General features: G+C 39.3%; 1 protein-coding gene across 2 annotated transcripts; it reads left to right on the forward strand.

Annotated features, from left to right (window-relative positions):
• The first annotated feature begins 140 nt into the window (after positions 1-140).
• On the forward strand, positions 141-23,809 carry klhl4 (kelch-like family member 4). Of its 2 annotated transcripts, none has more exons than XM_047024822.1 (11): positions 141-314; positions 13,341-13,508; positions 14,773-14,909; positions 15,163-15,359; positions 17,570-17,782; positions 18,249-18,435; positions 19,084-19,308; positions 20,563-20,725; positions 22,062-22,274; positions 22,848-23,019; positions 23,170-23,809. In XM_047024822.1, the coding sequence occupies exons 2-11, from the start codon at positions 13,366-13,368 to the stop codon at positions 23,227-23,229; spliced, it is 1,710 nt and encodes a 569-aa protein (XP_046880778.1). In that variant the 5' UTR covers positions 141-314; positions 13,341-13,365; the 3' UTR covers positions 23,230-23,809. The 2 variants fall into 2 exon arrangements, with proteins under 2 accessions (XP_046880778.1, XP_046880769.1); XM_047024813.1 differs by lacking the exon at positions 141-314 and adding an exon at positions 5,707-6,516.
• Positions 23,810-25,801: the final 1,992 nt, after the last annotated feature.

Here is a 25,801-nt window from a genome sequence, read left to right on the forward strand (position 1 = left end):
AAAGCACTGTTTTGCCAAGAACACAGGAAAGGATCCCTATGTTCCTGGTTGTTTGAATGCAATTGTTGGGGTAGCGGTGAGGAAGGAACTTGTCAGGAATTTCCTCTAGAAGAGGAAAGTGTTCCTTTCCTTTTCAAAGGAAAATATTTGTTCGCAAAAAGAGGCACAAGAGACAGAAACATAGGAGGAACGCTGTTGGAGGTTTAGTAATGTTGTAGACATTTTGAGTTTGAGCACATTAATGTGTTTATTGCTGTTGTCATTAAATAGAGATAGAGTTTGGAGGTATTACAGTGACTGGAATCATTCAAAAGGTAAAACAATCATGGTGTATGTGTGTGTGTGTAAAGTAGGCAAAGTAATACACATTGCTACTTGGTACAATATTACAAAAAAGTTTCTTTCTGAAAGCTATGGTAAAATTGACCAATTGTTGTTTTGATTTGCAACCTACTGCCGGAAAACTGTACAGTAACTGAAGTATTGTTTGCTGATTCGAATGCTACGTACCATTTATGTTAAAATCTCAGATGTGGGGTGAATGTTGGGTTAAGACGAATGGTATACTATACTTATAACATAAAACATAAAATGGAACGACTTGAAGAAAGGGATATTCATTGTCTATACGAATGTTAATTCCTGCAAAACTGACTATGCCAGTTCAAATACAATTGCTCTTCCGTGTCTTTTGGATGTTTACTAAAATGACAAAATATCTGCTATTGATTCTGGACATAATCTCATACAAAATACTTTTTCTAATAATGAACAAGACAAAAAATATATACAAATATAACAGAAAAAGTATAACATATTTCAGTTGGCATTATACACACTTTCAAAACATTGTCTGCTTTATGATGTGTATTAACTGTGCAGACATGTTGTATTTGGAAAGTATAGCATTTTAATTATTTGGTATTAGGTTATTTAGGATCATTTCATTATTTACAGTGAATATAGGCCTACAAGATATGAAAGACAGTCCCCAGTGGACAGATGTTTGAGGATAATTTGGATAGCACTGGTACAGACTGTCATGTCATGTGTCATGTGGAGCTGAAGCAGATGGTGTCCTTGACTCCTGCAGAAATAAAAGGTGGATACTGAGTCCTATTGCATTGTTATAATTAATATAAGTAAATCACTTCACTGCTCATTCTGACGTTCTTCTGTAACAACAAAGACAGAACAAGAAACGTTTGTATACATTTGCAGATGATTGAATGAAATTACTGTACATTACAATACAATCAGCATCAACCCTGCGCTGAACCAAAGATCTGTTTGATATTTTTATTTTGTATCCACAATTCTGTCGCAGATTGTTCGTGGAGCTGTGTAACATCTCCATCTAGAATAAGGGGAGAGCACTGTCCTTTTGTATTTAAAATGCAGTACATAAATTAGCATAGTGTTAAGGCCACCTGGGGTGATTAAGGCAAGATAAGGACACCTTGTGATTAATCACCTCTGTTTTGGACTGTAAGTGGGGGAGAACTCATGTGGCAATGATTTCTGCATTTACAAAACTAGATCACTGGATTAGAGTAGTCATGTATGCTCAAAGTTAGACTATTATTCACTTTGCTTAATATGGCTAAATACTATACTAACAGTACTAAATATAATACTAAATACTATAAATAAATGTAAAAAACAAGAACGAGCATATTATATTTTTGTGACATTTCTATGTAACAAATGGTGATAGTTTCCTGCTCAGTTAGAGTTCCTCCATAAAGAAGCAATTTCATAACACAACATTATTTTGTTCATGAAGTGATCACAACATACCTGCTGGACAGGGCAAATGGACGTATACACAGAATATGAGAAATTAGTGTTGTATTTAGTTTTAACAATGTACAATAGGAATTAATAAACAGATAGCTGTTAAACAATTACAGCTCTTAATACTCTTAGATAATGTGGAAACAAAGGAAATTCAGTCTTTTATTTACAACAAATATTTGCATGAAAACAAAGGATGATCCATTCAGTCAACACTATGCCCCAACCCCCTGCTGTTATTTGCCTATTTCATAATAATTTAAATAATAACAAGAAATTAATATAATGTGCATCCAAGGTGTTAAATAAAAGCCTAGCAAGGAGAATGTGAAAGTCCAATTAGCCCGAGAAATATCTGAAAAAAAAACATGTTGATACTTTACATGAATCTGTGACTGAGTGGCATGAATATGTAATGTGTTTCTCAGCCTTGACTTATAATCACATGCATATTGGCAGTTAGGAAAAGGGCACATGGTTAGAATTAAGCTATAGTGCAAGGATCTTGGAGTGTTCCTTAACACTCTCAGAAAACAGTATTGGTAAATACTGGCCAGTATTGGCCAGACTTCACAGGGTCGTATTTAACACTCATTAAACTACTGAAAGTAGGAAAGTCGTGTAATATTGGACTCTATTTTTCCTCAGCATGAGCAGCAGAGTTTCAAATAGGGCATTCATATTTCAGGAATGGTACGGAGAGATGCTAATGCTATAGGCTAACTGTTTAATGTTTCTTGGCCCAAAGATTCAACAGTCAAGTGGTGCACACAGGATATGAATAAACCATAGATAGCATCAGTGGTAGCGAAGCAGCAAATCCCTTGTATACAGCAGGAAAGAAGATGAGGAAGATGAGATACACAGCAGCATATTGACATTTATCTTCAACAGTATGCATGTTACACTCACTTCTTCTCTCAGCCTTAGTGTGTGGGCTACCAAAGTCCCACGTGATACAAATGGGACAAGAAAAACACACACACTCACATATTGCTTCTATTTTGGGGTTTGACATTCACCGATCAGCTTTGGGTGATATCCTCAAATTTTTATGTAATGCGCAGACATCATTATTAACATATATCAAAATACAAATATACAATAGCAAACATTTGACTTGCTAACATGTGCCATTACTGGGCTGTGTAATTCCAGCTTCGTATTATTGATGGTCAAAATCTATCGATCACACAACAAGGGCTATTTGGCTTGTTTGTGTAGTTGTGTCCAAGGACTTTCTCGTTTTCACCTCTCAGTGTATTACGTCCCATGGACTCCAGCAGATGTTCCATATCAGTTAAACTGTCCACATTTTCCCACTAATCCCAACCCCCTATATTTCAGTTCCTGTTTTTGTTGATAACTGAGATAACTGATTTTCCCCTGTGATAAAAACATCTTTCCATGCCTTCCTACTGTATATAATCCAAAGTTGAAATGAAATAGCATTTACCTCTGACATCGAAATGTGTGAAGTTAAGATTTTTGGGGAAATTGGCAAGACAAGTGTGTTGTGTGTTTGAGGCTTTATCACCATTTATCTTTCACCCAGGTTTAAGAATGATGGAGGTATAATAATCCTTCTGCATGGTTACCTGCACTGGGAGATTGTACCTGTCTCTCTCTCCTGGGAGTTTGTCAAATGTGGAGGCAGTGGTGGAAATGCATGTGAGTGTATACAGTGCCCTCCAAAAGTATTGGAACAGTGAGGCCAATTCCTTTATTTTTGCTGTAGACTGAAAACATTTGGGCTTGACATCAAACGATGAATGTGAAACCAGAGATCGACGTTTCAGCTTTTATTTCCAGGTATTTACATCAGGATCTGATGCACAAATTAGAAAATATCACCTTTTTGTTCGAACCCACCCATTTGTCACGTGAGCAAAAGTATTGGAACATGTGACTGACAGGTGTGTTTTGTTGCCCAGGTGTGTCCTATTACATACATTATTCAATCAATAAATACCACTGAATGTCTACACTCAGGTTCAGATTGGGTAAGATAGGTTTTGTCTATGCAGACTGTATTCAGAGGTGAAAACAACATGAAAACCAGAGCGCTGTCTTTGGGTGAAAAACAAGCAATTGTGAGTCTTAGAGAAGATGGAAAATCAATCAGAGCCATTGCAGAAACATTGGCCATAGCCAGTACAACCATTTGGAATGTCCTGAAGAAGAAGAAAACTACTGGTGTACTAAGTAACAGACGTCGAACAGGTAGACCAAGGAAAACATCAGCAGTTGATGACAGAAACACTGTGAGAGCTGTAAAGAAAGACCCTAAAACAACTGTTAGTGAGATCAGCAACAACCTCCAGATGGCAGGAGTGAAGGTATCACTATCTACTGTTCGCAGAAGACTTCATGAACAAAAGTACAAGGGCTACACCAGAAGATGCAAACCACTCATTAGCAAGAAGAATAGGAAGGCCAGGCTGGAATTTGCCAAAAAGTACAGAGATGAACCTCAAAAATTCTGGGACAAAGTTTTATGGACTGATGAGACAAAGATTAACTTTTACCAAAGTGATGGAAAGGCTAAAGTTTGGAGAAAGAAAGGAACTGCTCATGATCCCAAACACACAAGCTCATCTGTGAAACACGGTGGAGGTAATGTCATGGCTTGGGCTTGCATGGCTTCTTCTGGGACGGGCTCATTAATCTTCATTGAGGATGTAACACATGATGGCAGCAGCAAAATGAACTCGGAAGTCTACAGAAACATTTTGTCTGCCAATTTAAGGAAAGATGCAACCAAACTGATTGGCAGAGCCTTCATCATGCAGCAAGATAACGACCCAAAACACACTGCCAAAACAACAAAGGAGTTCATCAGGGGCAAGAAATGGAAGGTATTAGACTGGCCAAGTCAATCTCCAGACTTAAACCCTATAGAGCATGCATTTTACCTGCTTAAGAGGAGACTGAAGGGAGGAACCCCACAAAACAAACAACAACTGAAAGAGGCTGCAGTGAAAGCCTGGGAAAGCATCAAAAAGGAAGAATGCAAAAGTTTGGTGACGTCAATGGGTCACAGACTTGCTGCAGTTATTGAAAGCAAAGGATTTGCAACTAAATATTAAGTCTTATTCACTTAAATATGTTTTAAGTATATCTGTTCCAATACTTTTGATCACATGACAAATGGGTGGATTCAAACAAAATGTGATATTTTCTTAGTTGTGCATCAGATCCTGATGTAAATACCTGGAAATAAAAGCTGAAACGTTGATCTCTGGTCTCACGTTCATTATTTGATGTCAAGCCCAAATGTTTTCAGTCTACAGCAAAAATAAAGGAATTCGCCTCACTGTTCCAATACTTTTGGAGGGCACTGTACATGAACCTGTATGTCTGTATGTGTGTGTCCGTGTATGTCCAGTATGAGAGTGTGCACCTGTTTGTGTAATTGTGAAGGCATGTGTTTTTTAATTAATGTAGGAAAATATTTGAGCATATGTGGATGTACGATAGAGAATGGTCGCGTGTCTTAAAGTGTGTGTACAGATTTATGTGTATGATGGTTACAGTTGCTTGTACGCTTGCGTTAATACTTAATATACATGTTGGAAGAGATCCAGTGTGGGTGTATCCTCCACAAACGAGCGCGATAGCCCAGTGTGGACCCTGCTACCAGAGAGAGTGATGCTGTAGTTCGCTGGGGTTGCTTTCCCTCCTTTGCTGAGATTTGATTTACTTGTCTGAGGTGTGACCTCATCATCCAGGCTGTGTGATACCCCACCTCCCTAAGGCAGGATCCACCTCAACATCATCAGCTGGTAGAAACTGGGCAGGGCTTGTGTGAGACATCTCTGATTCCTGTTAGTTTGACGCATGTGTGCTTGCTTGCGTGTGTGTAGGAGAGACACAGGGAGTGTGTGTGTCTATGTGAGAGAGAGAGAGCGAGAGCGAGAGAGAGAGAGAGAGGTAGAGCAAGAGTGATCGAGAGAGAGAGACAAAGCAATACAGCGTATATCATGCATGTGCATTAACCGAGCCCCAGCAGCGGCAGAGGCAGAAACAGCAGCAGAGAGAGAAAGCGAGAGAGAGAGAAAGAGAGAGTTAGAGGGAGGGAAGATAAGCTCGGTCACAGAACAAAAGCTGCAGAGACTGTTCATGGTCTTAGCTTATGCCCTCTAAAAAAAGAGCAGTGGGGTAAAGGAGCACAATAGAAAGGCACAGTGACACTGAATCCAAAGCGGCTTCTTCTCCATGTTTTTTGGGGGATCCTGCATTCGACTGCCCTCATCTCCAAACAGAAAGGATGTCCATGTCGGGGAAGAAGGACTTTGACGTGAAGCAGATCCTCAGGTTACGCTGGCGTTGGTTCAGTCACTCCTCCCAGAGTTCTGCTGGAGGGGGAGGCGGAGGTGGAGGAGCTTACATCCAGCAAGAGGGCTTCGACCACAGGGGCACACCAGTCCAGAGTCGGCTCAAGAGTCACTCCCGGGACAGAGGTGGGCTCCGGAAGAGCAGCAACAGCCCAGTCCATAGTATCCTGGTGCCGACTCCTGGTCCCACACCTGTATGTGTCAGGGCAGGCCGTCAATCATGGCACAACTTGCACAGGCCCATTTACCACCTGGCAGACAGCCAGGAGGCTCCAAAAAGAGGTGATTCCTCCAACAACACTGAGGAGGCGGAAGCCAAGAGCAACCTGGAGAATGTGAATAGCAACACAGAGGACCTCTCCGAGGTGGAAGCAGGAGAAAGGTATGACATTACTCAAGGAATTTCACTTGGGAAGAGACAGGTTAGATGTCCTAAAGGAGAGTATATAGATTTCTCTTAAAATAACGCCTAGTTGTCAGTGATGGTAAAGAATCACTCATGGGCTCGTGTTCTGATTCTTAATCATATAATCTGAGGAGTTACTTTACCAATTGTTATTTGATCAGGCGTTTGAACTGTGCCACGGACCAGATATTTTTTTTTATACCAACTTTGAACTTGTACGTATGATGTTTTGCAAGTTGTCTCAGTAATTAACCAGTTAACTGCATGAAGCCATCATTTTCCAATTAACTTTAGTGAAGCAGCAGTCCCCATACCTCACCTGGGGATAGTTTATTTAGTGTTCATGGGGCTCAGCCAGGCAAGCCAATAAAACATCTTCTAAATTATTCATTGAAGGGACATCAAGGTTTCGCATGTTACTTTGTGCTCTTCTGCAGATAACGTGTTACTATTAGAAGCTACTGTAGCTCTTTAGAGTTATTCATGATGTCACCCAGCTACTGAGTTGCACATCTTTTTGCACAGAATGTAGTCACCCACCAGAGTCTGAAGTGGTAACAGGAAGAACACCATTACATCACAGAACACTGGTGCAGGTTGTTTAATAGAGAAAGCAGAAGAGAAGGAAAGAGCAAACGCATTAATTATCCACACCAGAGCAAATACCACAGTTCACATGAAACCCACATTCTGCGGTTTGCACACTAGAATCCATTCCAATGCCGACATCCTCCTCTTGCCCTCATATACTCTAGCTGTTTTTTTATGCGGTCTGTTCATATGGCATCTTATTTTCCCCTGTGTGATCTCGCACGGTTCTTGGAGGTAAACAGGTGTTGTAGGAGCAGGTTGTGTGATGTCTGGGGTGCACTAAAGGCACCTGTCACCAGGATGAAAAGAACTTCACTCCTTTCATCTGTTATCTGGCACACTTACGCGGATTGGCCCTTGTGTGAGATTGACTACTATTTTCTTTAGTGGATGATGGAGTCTTCAAACGAACGCCTGTCCGATTCCTTGTTCAGGGACTAGAGAGTTCTGTATGTCCTGATACGTCATCATCAACATCACAAACCATTTTCAGCCCCAGTATGATCATCTTTATTTTAATTTCCATAATCCTAAACGACTCCTGTAAATATGATGATTTATTATGAAATTGTCAGCTGCTCTTCAAATCAACCACCCAATGGCCTATATTTATAGCTGCTTATGTGCTCAACATGAGTGCATAAACAAAATAACGCAAGACGTGCATGAATAATATTCAGACTAGAAAATACTGTCTGGAAATATCTTCCATATTGGAATTATTTACAGTTAATAATAGTTTCCTGTTACAGTTTTTCCTCCAGGGACCTTACTTTATGTAACTTTATATATATTAAATTCATGCCCATCCTTAGCTTTTGTCCCAATGTCATTTGACATTGTGCTATATATATGACTCTATATATCTATAACTCTAAAATGAGAGGAGATGCAAATAAAAAAAGCCTATAGAGGTTCTGCATGACAGCCTCCATGAATGAGCAGCTATATTTTAAAACATAGAAAGATATTGAAATCACCATTTCCTACTATACAGATGAATTGATGATGCTGTCAGCATCTGTTTTACATAATCATTGAATAAGGGAGATTTTTTTCAACCACAGCATTTATTGAATCAGTAAACCATGACATTTGGGTTGCAAAGCATTTTCAACATGGAACATAATCGTGAGAAACATATTTGTAGGCTTTTCAATTAATTGGTACTATATTGTAAACATGAAATTAAGCTAGTCCTATCATCCGCGGTATGTACCTCGATGCACTGAAGTGTGAAGTATGTCTACATTACAAGTTATTGCTGTAATGTTCATCCTCAGCCAAAGCAGATGTGTGTGTGTGACTACGATATACACATTCATTTGCGCCAACTGCCGGTTGCTCCCATTACGTCTCACTTCATAAATCGTTGACACGTAATTTGTCACAATCTCACAAGGCTATATGTAGAATGCAGAAGTGTTGCGTGAATCTTGCAAAATATGTTCATCATATTCTCTGGGACTAGCATAGAAAGTAAATTGGGGTTGGTGCCCTGAAAGTCCACTTGTTTAATGGGATACATTTTCAGGTGAAGTTTTACTTTAATTAATGTAATCCTTTTGTGACAGTATATTTTAAGTATGACAATTTGCCTTCAAAGCCCATATGACATAATCTACTAAATATTTAGCAGCATACTTAATAACATACTTAGATATGTTTGTGTTATGTGCATGTTTCTCCCACCTCCCCTTGTCTGAAGAAACATGATGGAGCTCAACTCAAATGAAATAGGAACCCTGACCTCTCCATATAAAGAGCGCAACAGAGGTTAGAGTCAGCAGCTGTTCGTTTGAATGATATCTCAATTCCCTCTCGATTGCCTTGGAGTAGGAGACAGACCACACCTTCCTCTGTCAACAGCTGTAACTCAGAGCATTCCTTGATTCCTTCACCTACCACAAGGTTTATAAGGTCTGACTTGGTAGCTGACACTTAGATAGATGTTGTTAAAATATAATACATTTAGTGACAAATTGACTTTTTGTATGTTGAGGAATGGCAACCTTGTGAGCGAGAAATTATTGTACACTTTCTGTGATGTCATACTATGTCATGGTTTGCTGTCAACACTGACAACTTAATTTACTTATGATAACAATGTTTTCGAGGGTAGATTGAAGTGAAGGACAGTGAAATCACTGTGATCAGCCCCTTTGCTTTCCCATCCTACAAAGGAAATAACAGAATAGACTGCATCTTATGCCAAATGTTCTTGTATAATAGGGTTCAAAGAATTTTCCTGGAATAAACTTGAATCCAATAATGTAATCCCTGACACAGCTTTCCAAGTATTTCATATGCATATGAATTAGAAAAGACCACAGCTTAGTCCACCAATGCCCTTAAGCAGTCTTATTCAATCATTTGCATTCACAGTTGAATAACAGAGTTTTGGCTTTAGGATGCTGGTGTGCAGTACTGGTGTAGAAAATACGGACGGCATCAAAAAACATTCAAAATATGAGAGACAGACACATGCTGTGTTGATGTTCCCCTTCAATTTCACTTATTTTATTTCTCCTTCTTTCAACAGACAATTTGCAAAGTGCTTTACCATATGTACCAAGGTTCTTTACCTTGTACATTTACATTTATTCATTAAGCAGACACTTTTATCCAAAGCGACTTCAAAGAGAAAGCTTTGCAAAGTGCACAGGTCACTGATCATAACAACAAGATAGACCCAAAACATTGCGGGTAGCCAAAACATGAAGCACACATTGTGAACAACAAAAATAAGTGCCAAAGGGAAGAACCTTAAGAGCATGTAGTTAAACAAGTTACAATTAAACCACATGAATCGCTATAAGTGCAAGTGTACCTGTGGAAAAGCAAGTAACAGTAAAATAAAATATTTCACAGTGAGTACAAAAATTTAAATCAGTTACCACTAACCAACAAGAGCAACAAGTCTCCAAGCAAGAGTCATTGTACAATGTATGTGTTCAGCACTAATACAATAAGTTTGGCAGCTTATCCCATAAGAAGAGCTATGAGAAATATGTGGTCTAATCTAGTCATAGCAATCCAATGTTTGTTTGTTTTTGACAATTTTTTCAACAGTGGTGCCTTCGCTTAATATATAGGTAAATGTGTTAATCTGTCGGTGACTCTAATTTACACCAGACATTGATTAATTGTAAGTAACATATTGTAGCTCTGCATTAGATCTCATACTGGAGGCCTTGGACTTCAATCCACAAACTAGCTAGAGGGAAACATTTAGCTGAGACCAGCACAATTTTCACTTAAACATAAATTCCCACTTTCCAGAAAAATTCCCTCGGCATTATGATGCAGCCTCAGCAATATAATCACAGGTAATCTCCGGGAAGGGATTCCAAATCTCTATAAGGAATTAACTGTAGGCCTTACCACTGCAAAATACTACTCTATGCTTTAAAGGCAACAAAAAAAAGCAGCTGTTAAAAACATATTTCCCTCCTATGTTACTATCGTAGTGTTTCACCTCTCCCAGCCCATTTGATTTATATGTTGAGAACTGACACCAGTCTTCCTGCACAGTTAAATCTATTAATCTCACTAATTCTTGGAACCTCTGATTGATCACTTAACATTCTAGCCTGCCTAGATTTTCATCTTCCCTGATGTTATATTCAATATTCAAAATATGAATCAATAACTTACCAGCAACGTAGTACATCATCTATCACGCCTGGGGGTGAAATTATGCTGACATAACTTTACAACATGACTTTACTAGGTTTCTTTACAACACATGGGGATTGGTAATAGCAGAGAAAGATACATGGAGGCAATAACTCATTTCCATAAATCTCTTGAGCAATTTCCTCCAGGGCCACCACAGAAAAAAAGCATGTGGTAGGTAATTTTTAGGGCTTGATACCTCTCTTTTCTGGGGAAATCAAACATTACAGCACCTAAAACCACAGGCCTACAGTTACAGGTGCCTTTCCCACATTCCTTATCACTATCAAATGTTTCAAATGCAGATGTACAAGAAACTGAGTCAGGAATAGAGATTAGCTGTCAGTTTTGCTGGTTGGCAGGGAAGGGTTTAAAGTGAATTAATTTACCACTTTCTCTGTACGTGCAAATCCTGAACACTAACATATTGGGTAAAAAGGACAGAAACAGCAGGATATTATAGACTGTTGTATGTGGATTGTGGACTTGGCATGCTACATGGGTCTTTGTCTGCGTTGATTCTCAACCAACTCAACTGCCTTGAGGGACAATGGGGATTCTGTAATCCATTTTGAAAGCGAGCTCCCGCTGTACCCAGGGTTTTTCCCCGCTCATACAAGGATGGAGTTGACACATTAGTTAGAATAAGACTCACTGTCCCAATAGGAATTATGACTCATGCCCCTTCCTGCTGGAGGCTACCCTGAGGATGACAAATACATCTAACATCAGGGCCCCAAACCATAAAGCCTTCTTTAGATAACAACACCATTAGCATAAGAGCACACTAACAACATATTCAGACACTTTAAGATGTATTTTGGATGCGCCTGCAAAGATTTGTTCCCTGATTTAGTTAGTTGGGTTCAGGTGTTAAAGCTACCCTTGAAGGTGTGTAGACAAGGTGTTTGGAGGGTGGCGTGTGTTTGGATAAATCTCATTAATGTCTCTTTCTGAAAGTCAAGTCATTCTTGAAGGATGTGAGAGTGAATAGTGTCTGGGTCTCTTCAAAACTCCTCTTATTTGATGAATTTATTTGTAAACTTACATCCTATGTGTAGACTGAGTTACTGTTTACCTTATACCTGTGACTGTAATGTGCTGTCTAGACTGCATTCTCTGTGGAGTCTGAGACAGTATTTCTGGTTTCACTGTTACATTTAACGGCCAGCCGGGGTCTTAATGAACAACCCTATACCCAAAGAAAATAAACACCTCAAAGAAATTTACTGCTCCCAAGAATGTGATACCAAAGCAATTAGTGTCCCTGAGATTGGTGGGCATGAAAAATCCTTACAGCATGCCTTGCAGCGGTCACAAAGGTAATGCATCTACATTTTACTGCCCAATTTCGTATTCAGTCTTGTTCAGTTTTTTCCTATCCAAGAGTCCTGAGTCAGATGGGTATTATCATGACAGGGAAATAAATTATGCTTGTATTTAGCATAAAGCATCCCAATAAAGGCCTAACTATTGGGTACGGTTAGAAACAACATGTCATAAAAATGGTTCCCCATGGAGTAGTTTCTTGTCATAATTAAAATCAAGATACAAAAGTTTTACGCTGAAACTTTGTGGCAGTTTGTCTTTGCAAGTGTAGTGGGGACACTGCTTCTTCTTTCCTTTAAATGTTGTTTTGTTCAAAGGCATATGTTTATAATGCAAGTTAAAACTTGAAAAAGATCATCAAATTGGTTTGAGTCAACTGCAGTAATATATATGGTATAAACCGCATTATAACATAGTGGTGTGGCCTGGAATCATGAAGCCATTACTCAGTAGATGTTGACAGCTGTTCATTGGCATTGCCAGGAGAAAACAAAAACACTTTTAAAACTATAATTCTCCAAAGAGGGGCAGCGTTCGACTTCAGTTAATTCCCCCAGACAGTTTGATCCATTTATGCTGTGTAACAAACAACCCTAAATGTCAGCAAGTGGATTATTCTCCGTGAAGGACACACCAGTGTTACTGGCCTAGGTTATTTCTCCACAAGTAGGAGGGATTATTTAGGAACTGTATAACAGCATGTAATCTGTCTGCCTTCAGGGAGAGGGGCTCAGCCTTACCACAATACTGTGAGGAAGATGCCAGCTCACTTGCAAAATCCCTATCTGTCCAAAAGACACATTGTGCTCCAACGACTGGAATTAGCCAGATTGTATTCAAGTCCCATTGGAACTTCCTGGGTCTTTATCCACTTATTTAAGGAATTTTTGTCCGTTTTAAATTCGGCCCAGAATGACCAAGAAGATGCACATACTGTAGACAAACTTGAATCTAAGAATCACAATTGTTCTTATTCATTTAATTAAAATTCAAGTTTGACTCAAACTTGATGTGTTGGGAGAAAATAAATAATCCACAAGTAAAACATAACTGAATGTAGTCTTTAAGAGTAATGGAACATGTAATTCTTCAGTTGAATAAAAAAAACATGCTGATTTATGATGAGTTTCTAAAGCATCTTAAAAAGGATTAAAGGTTAGTTGGTCATGTAAGCCATCATTTCCTCCTCTTTCTCTTTACAGGTTGACTCTAAGTAGCTACTCAAGGATGAGCTCCAATTGCTCTGATGAGTTCTTCCAGGCTACGAACCATGCGGAACAGACCTTCCGCAAGATGGAGACGTATCTTCAGCACAAACAGCTGTGTGATGTTTTCCTGATCGCAGGAGATCATAAGATCCCAGCCCACAGGTCGGTGACTGAACTTTAATTGAATTGCACCCACCTCCACTTTTGGTTTCAGAGCTCACAGATCAACAGCATAAAGTTGTCAATACAGGCATAGGCTCATTGATTAACTTTAGTAGTGTGATCTTTCGCTCTTCTGAAATCTGTGAGGAAACTAAGGATCAGTTTTAATTACAGATCACTTTTTGTGCATACGTTGGTCTACTTATCAACAAACAAGGCAGAGACATCTATACTATAAAGCATGGACTCTGTGTTTGTCTGTGTATGACAACTGGCTCAACCATTGTGCATGTAATGACTTTTGCATCGAACTAATTGTCTAGATGGTTGTGGGGGTAAAACAGTTTAACAGAGAACCAATATAATACATTCTGTTCATAAGCAATTGATAATGCAAGAAACAGCATACAATTGTAGGCTGCATAATCATTTGCATGAATGCACCATATAATTGGCAATTTGTTTAAAATAATGAGAAATGGCATTCATGATGTGCATAAGTGGCTAGATTATGTGGAGGTTGAAGTACTTCAACTGAGAATTTCAATTGAGATCTGAGAAATGTAGGTACCAAAGCCACTGAGAGGAACTGTCATCACCAGCTGCATGACGGGCAATGAACTATACATCAATAATTCCAGAAATCTGTGTGCGTCTTACTCACTGACTGCATCATGGGCACTGTGCCCTCTCTATTATTCCAAGACTCATTGTGTGTGTCTCACCTACTTCATTATGGGCACTGTGCACTATATATCTATAGTTCCAAGCAGGTCTGGACTGGGACTGAAAATCGGCCCGGGACTTTGAGACCGGCCACGACCGTGTATATTTTCCTATATATATTTAATTTTTAAGCATTATGCCGCGGCCGTTTGACCGGCCGTTTGGGAAATCTCCCGACTCTCCCGACGGCCAGTCCGACCCTGGTTCCAAGAATTATAGATAGGTAGAATTCCACTTATCTGATTGAACAATAATGTTTCAAGAACCTGCAAAATTATTGAAAAGGTTTTTTCACATACATGGTGTGACTCATGCACACTAGAACAACTTCAGAACCCAGCAGGTCTCTGTCTCTAACAGTAAACGCTAGAACCTTAACACATACATCTCGTTTAGAATGGCCAAGCTCCTTGTTAATGTAAATGAAACCACATTTATGGTACTGGCAAATCCATAGGGATGAGGAAATAACACAATAAAACATGGTCACATATAATTGTTTATGTTTGTTCCTCTGTCCCTTTTAACATTCATGCAGACTTGTCCTAAGTGCGGTCTCAGACTACTTTGCTGCCATGTTTACCAATGATGTGAGAGAGGCAAAACAGGAGGAAATCAAGATGGAGGGTGTGGATTCTGATGCCTTGAGATCATTGGTTCATTTTGCTTACACTGGTGAGTGCTTGTAAAACCACTCATTGGGTCCCATAAGTAGTTATTGGGCTTCCTGTGTGCTCCAATGATTAAAAAGACCAGTAAAGCCATGTCACTCTTAGCTGTATTTATTTGGTAATACTATACATGTTTTGGAAACTGACCACTTTTATTTTGATTTTGATCTCTGGGTTAGTCTTCTCTTGTTTGTCTGTTTTTTGCCAAATGCTTTAAGTGTGCTCTCAGAACCGGGATTGTCTGCTTCACTGAACAGGTGTCCTTGAACTGAAGGAGGAGACTATTGAGAGTTTATTGGCAGCTGCCTGCCTGCTCCAGCTCTCACAGGTCATCGAGGTCTGCTGTAACTTCCTCATGAAGCAGCTCCATCCCTCCAACTGCCTGGGGATACGCTCCTTCGCAGATGCCCAGGGATGCGTGGACCTGCTCAATGTGGCCCACACCTACACCATGGTAAGACATATTCACACACTACGTCTTACCATGAAATGTAAACATTGTTCATGTAAGTAGAATGTAAGTACATTATACATGTGTGAATCAAAACATCTAGTGTATACTGTATTCATAGTAAATTGTGTCGATACATTTTCTTAAGCATATTGCAAAGTATTGTATTCATGCTACAGGTAGCCCAGGTTAACAGCTCTGGTACCTTCTATTTAGAACATTATAGACACCATCTTCCCATAAAACTGTAAGTGTTTAATCATTATAATGATTAAATGATGAATAGGGAAGGTATTCTAAAGTTTCAAAACAAACAAATACTTAAAAAGTTTAATACGAACAGCAAACATTTGAAAGTATAATACATTGTGTCACACCAAAATTTGTATAAAATGTTAACAATGCATTTTTTTTTTTCAAGAGCCAACACATTTTCCTATTTTCTGTAAACATGCCATTAAAGTCTGATTAGTTGGCGTTGTGACTGGGACAAAAAAGACAATATGCTATTTGAAAAAAAAGCTCAATTTCCTGCTTGAAATGAATCTATTCACACTATATAGCTGTAGTTTCGAGATACCGAGCGTTGCATTATTTAAGTAAAGAATAGACTTCCCCAATGCTTTCGCAGGATTTATTTTGTGTGGTGATATTGAGATCTATAGCACATATTTGCCGGATAACGTCTTCAACCAGCACGGAAACAACTTTGGAAAGATAGCAGTTATCTCCTGAAGGACATCTGCTCAGCCTGTTTGCACAGGGCCCTTCCAGGACTAGGAGGTTAATCTAATCATCCAGCACAAGAGCCACTGCTTCCTGTTCAATCGGTTCAATAATGACCACGGACAGAGCAGGGACTTCCTGGAACTGTCCCTCGTCCATCGGGTTCCAAGAGAACTGCTGTTTGTATAAGCTTTGTTTTTCCTGGTTTTGCACGTCGGGGGATCATAGAACATCCTCTTTTTCTGTAAAAGTGCAATTTTCCCTCCTGAAGCCATTCCATAGTTCCAAACCAGGTCCCAGGTTATCCTCAGATGACTGGAAACATTTACCCATACCAGCACGCCCACGTAATCATGTGATTTTGTTGTGTTGGTGAAGAGCAGCCAAAGCATATTCAGTTCTGAGTCAAGTTTTTCATAGCATTATAATATCAATAACATGATAGAAGGTATACATATTCTGCTGCTTTAAAGTACTTCCTTCTTTCTTATCTAATTATCCCTTACCAGAGATCAATGTGAATGTCCTCAGTTCCCCCACAGAGTTAACCAATTCAAATAGTACATGCCTTTAAATGGTTTTGAAATCACTGGTTTGCATTGTGGTAGAATTCATGTATACATTTTTTTCGTCAGCATTTTGAGGAGGGTAATTACAAATAACAAATCTATACATATGTTAAACAGCGAGATGTAGCATCTCCTTCGGTGGATCAATGAATGGGCCTCATCCCATTAACCTGTCACTGTTAAGCTCTTAAAGCCTCTGCTCACGATAGATCTGCCAAGGCACTGTAATTTGTTACAGATTAATGATCAATAGCGTTCCTTTTTTTCTTAATTGTTAACATACTTCGCATCAAGGAGTGTTGGGTTTTGTTTTTCTTGTTGTGTGATAAATAATGTGCAGAAGGCTTGTTTCAAGGGGTGCAGGGCCAAGGCTCTCCCTGTACTTCTTTATGTTTTTATGTCCAACATTACAAAGCAGTATAAAGCGTAGTGTTTTATATGGCATCATCTCTAATGAAAGTGTCCAGGGACAATGTCCTTGTAGAGGCATTGAAGCGGAGCTGTACGATTGCTTGAGCTTAGGGCCAGTGGATGGGACATCAATCTTTAGCAATATGTGTAGCTATTATACAGAACTCATTTTCTGCAAAACCCTCATTGGACATATACATCAATGTAACTCTTTATGTTTCTGCCTTACCTTCTTTCTATTAACCCCCACACCATGATTAGTCACCAACTCCTTCATGTGTCTTTCTACATTCACTGTACCATACACTAGGGCTTTGTCAGAGAGATTTGTCTGTAATAACTTAAATGATGAGAGTCTCTTTGTTGAGTGGACTCCTCAAAGCTGTACCGATGATATTCAGCATTGTCCACATGGTGGACAAACTCCAGACTCAATCAGAGCTTTGTGTTTCCTCGTTGACACAAGAAGAACCAACTGAACTCTTCTGTGCCTCATCTCTGTTCCAGGAGCATTTTCTGGAGGTAATCCAGAACCAGGAGTTCCTCTTGCTGCCGACCGCTGAGATAGTCAAGCTGCTGTCCAACGATGACATCAATGTCCCCGACGAGGAGACCATCTTCCAGGCGCTGATGATGTGGGTTAGGTACGACGTTCAGCAGCGACAGCAAGACCTGGGGCTGCTCCTGGCCAACATTCGTCTACCCCTTCTACCCCCACAGGTACAGACACATGCAGCATATGGTGTACAATTACACACACCAAACCTTGGTCAAATAGCACCTGGGACTATGAAATCCAGTAATTTATTTTGTTCCCCAGCCATGTAGACTGCATTCTTGGTGGAGGTTGCTTTGTCAGGAACATAATATTCAACACTGATTTTATTACAACAGGCAAGCTTTCTCAAGTACTTTGAATGAATCTATCTGACCCCAGTCAGTTGAACATATTGTCATAAAATAACTAAAAGGAAGGTTATAGCATGTAATATAATACATTTGCCAGAGTAGCCTTGGTTTATAGATTCTGTCTGTGCTCACAAGGTTTTGATTTTAGTTCATTATTCATCTCTCATTACCATACCTATGATTCCACCTGTCCTCTGTCTCAGGCATATTGTATCTGCCGCCAAGGACCATTTCATACTCAACACATTCACTAAATAACCCTCCTCTTCCAATCTAGCTCCTCGCCGACTTGGAAAACAACAAGATGTTTTCGGATGACCTGGAATGCCAAAAGCTACTTATGGAGGCTATGAAGTACCACTTACTGCCAGAACGTCGCCCAATGTTCCAAAGCCCCAGAACCAAACCAAGAAAGTCCACTGTCGGAGCTCTTTACGCTGTTGGAGGAATGGATGCTACCAAAGGTGAGCCTGTAGATCCGAATAATATTTGTGAATACTGTAAAGAAAATTGTGTAATGTAAATTTTTTACAATGGCATATACAATTGATTTGGTTCACCAAGTCCAATGAAGCAAATATAACAAAAGTGTAAAGTCAGAAAAAAGGCAAGTGCACCTCATATGGTCTCAAGTCATTGATCTTTGTATGGTCCTGACCACCTCTTGCCAAATCCATTACATGTCCTTCTCCTTAATGGCTCAGGACTATTATTACAGACACACAGGTTTTATCAATGTGGCCATTAAGAAGATGGATGTCCTGTAATGAAGTGATGTCAACATGTCAGGGCATGCTCTTACAGTTACAGAGTACAAGCCTATTAATGTTCTTTTGTCCTGCAGTACAACACAGGGTCTACACATTTAATGGAAATTGAGCCTATTCACCACAAGCTATGTTTAGTTAGAAGAATACTTCAGTATAGTAGATAATACTTACTGTGGAGCAGTAACAAGTCTCACTATTTAAGACAAACAAGTTGATGTGCTTGACTCGTTTTTAAAGTTTCTCTTTCATTGTATCGAGGAATCGCTATGCCTGTTTCTTATGTTTCATTTAAGCTTTGTTTTAAATGATCACCAGAGATGAATGAACCTTCTCCCTGCATAGGCTCCACAACCATTGAGAAGTACGACCTAAGGACCAACACCTGGATACAGGTGGGCATCATGAATGGGCGCAGGCTCCAGTTCGGGGTGGCGGTCATCGATAACAAGCTCTACGTGGTTGGGGGCAGAGATGGTCTCAAGACATCCAACATGGTGGAGTGCTACAATCCCATCACCAAAGTGTGGTCCACAATGCCCCCCATGTCAACACACAGGCATGGCTTAGGTCTGTTTTTGAATTAATTACTTTAGGTTTATACTTTGAAGTGGTTCTTGTGCCAGTGTAATATCTGTAAATACAACAGAACACAAGCAACGTGCATTAATTAAAAAGTATAGTAAAAACAAGTCAATTATTAATCCATTTAAACCATTTTAGAAATTATTTATAGGTCTAATGACATCCAGTTCATTAGACAGCCATTCATTGATAGTTTAGACCTTTACTTCTACTTTATCATGGTGGGTATTCTGGCAACTTATCTCTGCCTTTTCCAACATATTTTTCTATTTTATGTTAGAAATGGTTTGATACACAGCTGGACAGAGCTGAACTAGTGTAACAGGGATATCTTGTCAAGTATTCAACTCGCTCGCCTTGTGTGGTTGAAGGTAGCGGTGAGCATGGTTGCCCAAGAGATAACACCTTATAGATTACCTGCAGGTCTCTGATCTCCACTGTTGCAGATATCTCTCCTATTTTGCTCACGTTGTGCACAGTTTTGACTAAAGCTGTGGATCTTTCTCCCGGCCTTGGGGTTCACCCGCTGTGTGCTTCCAGGAAAAAGAAGACAGAGCTGTGCTGTCGTTTTTTCAAAGCCACCTCAACTGGTCATACAGTAAAAAAAAATCATTTTCTGGGAAAAGCATTTGGTTCAAACATATTTATAATGTTGAGGGCATGAGTTTACATTTGGAAGTCCCCATCAAGGAAATGGTATCTATCCTGCTTAAATGACCAGCAACATATAATCCAATTGCTTCACTGTATCCTTTGTATTGTTGTTGTTGAAACCACTTCCCTCTGTGACCCCAGCATGGAGAATAACAATCCATTTTACATTCATTTTGCAGAACACATTCAGAGTTCCATATCTCCATAGCAATGACTCATCTGTACTGTTGCCTACTCGAGCTGTTCTAAAAATGAGTCCTATAGCCTTTGGGTAAAACTCACTGTACTGTAGGAACTGTCAAAGAAAAAGATACCTTAGAAATGTGGATGGCAGTTCTCCTTTTATTGTTATTGATTATACAGTAGTGAGGAGGGGGTTTAACGACATGAAATGTTATCGGTGTCTGGAGTGTTTGTATGTGATTTTGCTATTAAGTAAACTATGTAGCAAAAGTCATTAATTTCCCAAACGATCCCACTGGAAATCATAAAAAGGTTAGAAAGACGAACAACCTTGTCGTCTACATTATTTTCAACGCTCCTTTTTCCCACTAAATGACAAAATATGTACTCTCCACGCCACAGGTATTGCTGTGTTAGAGGGTCCTATGTATGCTGTGGGGGGCCATGATGGATGGAGCTATCTGAACACGGTGGAGAGGTGGGACCCCCAGGCCAGACAGTGGAACTACGTGGCCAGCATGTCTACCCCACGCAGTACCGTAGGAGTTACTGCACTCAATGGGAAGTAAGTCACAGAACTAAAGCCAATGGCTTTCTCATACTCTCTATGCTAACCTTTTGGAAAATGATGTCTGCTTAAGATGCAGGGCAGGGCCGGCCCAAGGCATAAGCGAACTAAGCGTCTGCTTAGGGCCCCTGTGGCTACCAAAGGGCCCCCAAGAGCAAATGAAATTACAGTTTAATGTATTATGTAAAAATATATATATTCTTTTTTTTAAATCGGCAATCATAAGCGACACCGAGGGGCCCCCAAATCAATTTTGCTTAAGGCCCCATATAGGCTTGGGCCGGCCCTGATGCAGGGCATAACGTAACCCTTCCAAAGTCACCACAAAGCCACGCGTACAAAGCATGAGGCAAACTTGTACTGTCTAGGGTTATAATTTTATGGTGAACAATTTACTTAAGTATCTGTATTTCTGTGTGATTACTATTGTAGAGTGTGGCAGGTTCTGTACTTAATCAACATCATACTGTACTTACACTCTGCTGAGGGCTATCATTATGGTAAGGTAGGGCTCTGATTCTTACTGTGAGTGCAGTGTAGGTGGGTTTCACAGTAATATGAGCACACAAGTGTCAGTAGCACCAACATTATTGCACTCATGGTGACACATTGACACACACCTATAAAGTGGGGGGAGTCAGATGGCTGAGCGGTGAGGGAGTCGGGCTAGTAATCAGAAGGTTGCCGGATCGATTCCCCGCCGTGCCACATGATGTTGTGTCCTTGGGCAAGGCACTTCACCCTACTTGCCTCGGGGGGAATGTCCCTGTAATTACTGTAAGTCGCTCTGGATAAGAGCGTCTGCTAAATGACTAAATGTAAATGTAAATGTAAATAAATGTCCTTGGTCAGTCAAACAGGAATGTCCTCATCATTTCACACTAAGAGCCCTACCTCAGCTAGAGCCAGATAATACAGAAAATACAGGAATACAGAGACCTGACAAAGCATTCTCACATTGAATAGGTCCTAAAGTTATTTCTGCAACTTTGTCAAAAATAGACAACAAGGAAGTTGTTTCCTCAGCCTACACTTCCCTGAAAGACCATGGGAAGGATACATTATCTTCTAATATGACCCTGCTGATGGACGATGCTTTCGAAGACAAGGAAATGAGCATCGCTCAAGGCCTAGTTCTGCATCTGAGATATAAATCTTATTCATTTTTATTTAATAAAATCCCCAAAACCCGGCATCAAGATGAACCGTTTGTCAATAGAATATAACAATACATTCAACAAATATGATAACAAAATATTTCAAACATAATATGTTAGAAATGTTACAAAGCTGGTTAGCTTTGTAACATATCTGACATTTTACAATATTCCAGATTGTTTGCAGTTGGAGGCAGAGATGGGAGCTCATGTTTGAGATCCATGGAATGCTTCGATCCACACACCAACAAGTGGAGCATGTGCGCGCCTATGGCAAAGCGGCGAGGGGGGGTGGGTGTGGCCACCTACAACAGTTTCCTGTATGCCGTCGGAGGCCATGATGCCCCAGCGTCAAATCACTGCTCTCGACTCTCCGATTGTGTAGAGAGGTAAAATATGTCAAAATGTTACGGGTACTGGGTATAGTAAAAAGCATGTTTTAATACATTCATTGTTTTTTTGCAACACTGGTGCAACATACAATTCAGAAGCAAATGACAAGAAATGGGTGGGCAGATTTAACCCCAACCATTTTCTCTTCTCAATTTTTAGCATATTTGGGCCGTTGCTTGGCAGTTTATGCGTCATGCAGTGCATAGTATGGTGTGTAGTTCCCTCTGCTGGCTAAATAGTAAATTGCAACCAGTATGCTCAAGCTCTTGATATCGCTGCAGTGTTTGTCCACAAAATCCATTGTTTATTGTTAAGAGAGTGACTGTGATTTCTTCCAACATATTGTAATATTCCCTCAGTCTAAACTAGCTTCTTACTAAATAACCATCTCTATGTTGGCGACATTTATGAATAAACAGTCTGCACTGTAATCCTATAGGCTTTTAGTCCAAAATATTTTCATTTGGTTCTAAAATATCATGTATCATGTACTGTAACGTACAGTAACTTTCATCTCTCAGACTCCAAAATAACCACTGTCTTGGTTTTGTCCTCGTCTGCCCCTGCAGGTATGACCCAAAGACGGACACATGGACAACCGTGTCGTCCCTCAGTGTCCCCAGAGACGCTGTTGGAGTGTGTCTGCTGGGAGACAGGCTCTACGCTGTGGGAGGATATGATGGTCAGTCTTACCTGCACAACGTTGAGTCCTACGATGCACTGAACAACGAATGGACTGAGGTAACCCAGAATGTGTTTGAACTCACACCGAAAGCCAATTTGATTCCCCTTTTCTGCCACAAAGTAATTTCACAACCCTCTTGCTGTATTTCCATAAAAGTTTGAGACTGAGAGACAGACTGTTCATTCACCTTCTCTGTCTCTCAACAGGAGATGCCGCTCAACATTGGCAGAGCTGGTGCCTGTGTTGTTGTAGTGAAACTGCCTTGAGGACCTAAAAAAATTATTCTGGGAAGAGGTACAAAAAAAACTCTACACTGGACATGCAAGCAGGAGATTCTCCACTGAGAATCACTTTTCTTTGTTTTTTTACTTGGAAAACACTAGAAACACACCAAGCATTGTTTTGTATTAACAGCGTTTCAGACGACTTGAAAGGACATTTAATTGTTAGTAAGAATAGTAAGAATGCACCATAAATTCTCAACATGAACAGATGCAATTTTTAAGAAACAGTGCCATGCTTTAGTCAGTATGCTTGTCTGAAATCCTTTGTAGAATATAAACATAGGACAAATAAAGCTATGTTTAAAATTGGTTATCCTATCAGAGGATTAGTTTTACATTTATAAAGTAAAGTGACATTATATATTTGTCTCATCCCATATATTTTTGAGGTTTATATATTCCCTAGTATTCCTCTCTTTTTGCCACTTGGAAAGTATGTGTAATTTTAATACATTTGAAGCTTCTGTAAATTATTGAATTGACTTGACTTCATTTGAGTTCATTAGCTGATGCTCTGTGAATACGTCCTTTTTTATTCTTGAATTAAGTGTTTTTGAAGGACCACTGTGAACACTGTAATTATTAAGTTTGCTATTGAAATACTTGTGTCTCCAATTGGAGGAAATTGCTCATGCACAGGACTCTGCTCAACACTTAGTTTTTAGTCTGTAAATAATGGCCTAACGGACTTTTACTAAAATGTTTCTTGATGGAAGTTGTAGCTAAATAACACCAAAGTAATTAGCTTGTATTAGTCATGTATACTTAAAAAAACTTTTACACAATTGTGGAGATAAGAAATGCAGTATATCATATTGATATTTAAAGTTATTTGCAAGCTTGCCAAAAGTATGTCATATTTATACACTTTCTAGAGCTAGGCCTGCCTGGTAGGGGTAGAGGCAACACATTCAACCATTGTCAGGAATTAAACACGTACTAGGTGTAGGAATGAGTTTCTGTACAGTTGATTTCATTGGGAACATATTCAATAATAAACATACTGTACTTTTCTATCCCCGTTATGTGCTAGCAGTTGGTCATGAGGTCATGAAGTCCAAAAATGTAATCACACTAGTCAAAATTGTTGTCGTCCATTGGAACAAAATAACAGTAACCTATAATTTAATTTTGATTCAATGAAGAAAGTTAGGGATGAAACTTAGGTATTAAGCTTCTTTGGTTACAACTAGGCATTACACTGTCTGTTTGGTTAGAGTAAGGGTTACAGTTGGTGAGAGTTTCTAAGGTTAGAATAACTCCAGGACCCAATAGAGAAACTAAATCGCTAGCACTTTACTGGGATCAAAACCAGAACCCTTAGGTTAAGCACAACCTATTTACAAAAACGTCTGCTGTGTTAAATTAAATTATATTCACATTTCCCTTCAAACTGCTGATGCTATTCTAACATGGTTAAGTTTCAGAGCATGTTCTATCTCGGACACACAGTATGTGCGCAAATGGGAGGCATTGTGTATAAAACAGCAAATGCTGTGAAGGTGGTGGGGGAGATGTGGAGGACAGGTGAATCTCCGGATTACACAAACTGAGTGAAAAGATTTTGGCTCTGCTTTTGATGCTAACCCTTTACTATCAAACATGACTTTACATGTCTATATGTATGAAGAAAAAACAACAGTGACATTTATTTTTTATTTGGAATTCTTCTTATTCTTATGTTGTTACAGACTACTAGAAATATAAGAAATCCATAACTTTCCAATGCCCTACAAAAACAGAAAAAATCTGTCTAAATTGCCACAGCCAAAATGCTTAGTACTGTAGGCAATAAATACATTATGAACCAGGCTACAGTTACATAGCCTAGAAGTATGGGAATGTTATGGAATGACAATTGGCTTGATAAGTGATTTTTGAAAATAAGTAGCCTTGTCAATTAAAGAACAATTTCCATAACTTATGCGATATTATTCATATTCTTGGCTCCACAAATCAACTAAACAGTGTCCCAAAAACGATCAAAATAGGTCATTTCAAAAGTTATGTCAGTCACAAAATCCTGTTTTGACAACAACTCATCTTTTACGGAACTACAGTATAGCTACTTTCCCCAGGTAATTTGGGTCTTCTATGTAGAAGGTAATTTTTGAGTAACTGCCCATTATACTGACAATGTGTTTTGAGGTATTGTGGCATCAGAGGCCATAATTCCTCCGGGAATTTAGTTTATAGGATCGTTTTTTGTATTTACTGAAAGACATTGTGATTGTGAAAGTTGAACATTGATGTTGAAACTCTTTCTGAGTAGGATGATTTGTAATAGTAATAATGACATGCTTTAAGCCAAAATATTGATTTCTATCATGATTTTATATTGCATGGTGAATTCAACATGATACAATGTATGAATACTTTTTTGGTTATTTGTTCACTACGGATACTGTTACTATTGCCAACAAACAAATAAACAAAAGGAATGTAATAAATATATGCTATCTAACTGACTAAAACATGAAAAACCATATCACCCATACCGATCCAAAAAGCTTATGCCAGAACATTGAAGATTTGTTCATGTCCCAGCAAGCTC

Source organism: Hypomesus transpacificus, chromosome 1 (assembly GCF_021917145.1).
Source record: "Hypomesus transpacificus isolate Combined female chromosome 1, fHypTra1, whole genome shotgun sequence".
Lineage (NCBI taxonomy): Eukaryota > Metazoa > Chordata > Actinopteri > Osmeriformes > Osmeridae > Hypomesus > Hypomesus transpacificus.

Coding starts and splice junctions, on each gene's coding strand:
- klhl4 (XM_047024813.1), top strand. CDS start 6,068: ATGTCCATGTCGGGGAAGAAGGACTTTGACGTGAAGCAGATCCTCAGG. Junction 14,910..15,162: donor GGTTCATTTTGCTTACACTG/GTGAGTGCTTGT, acceptor TTCACTGAACAG/GTGTCCTTGAACTGAAGGAG. Junction 22,275..22,847: donor CTCTCCGATTGTGTAGAGAG/GTAAAATATGTC, acceptor CTGCCCCTGCAG/GTATGACCCAAAGACGGACA.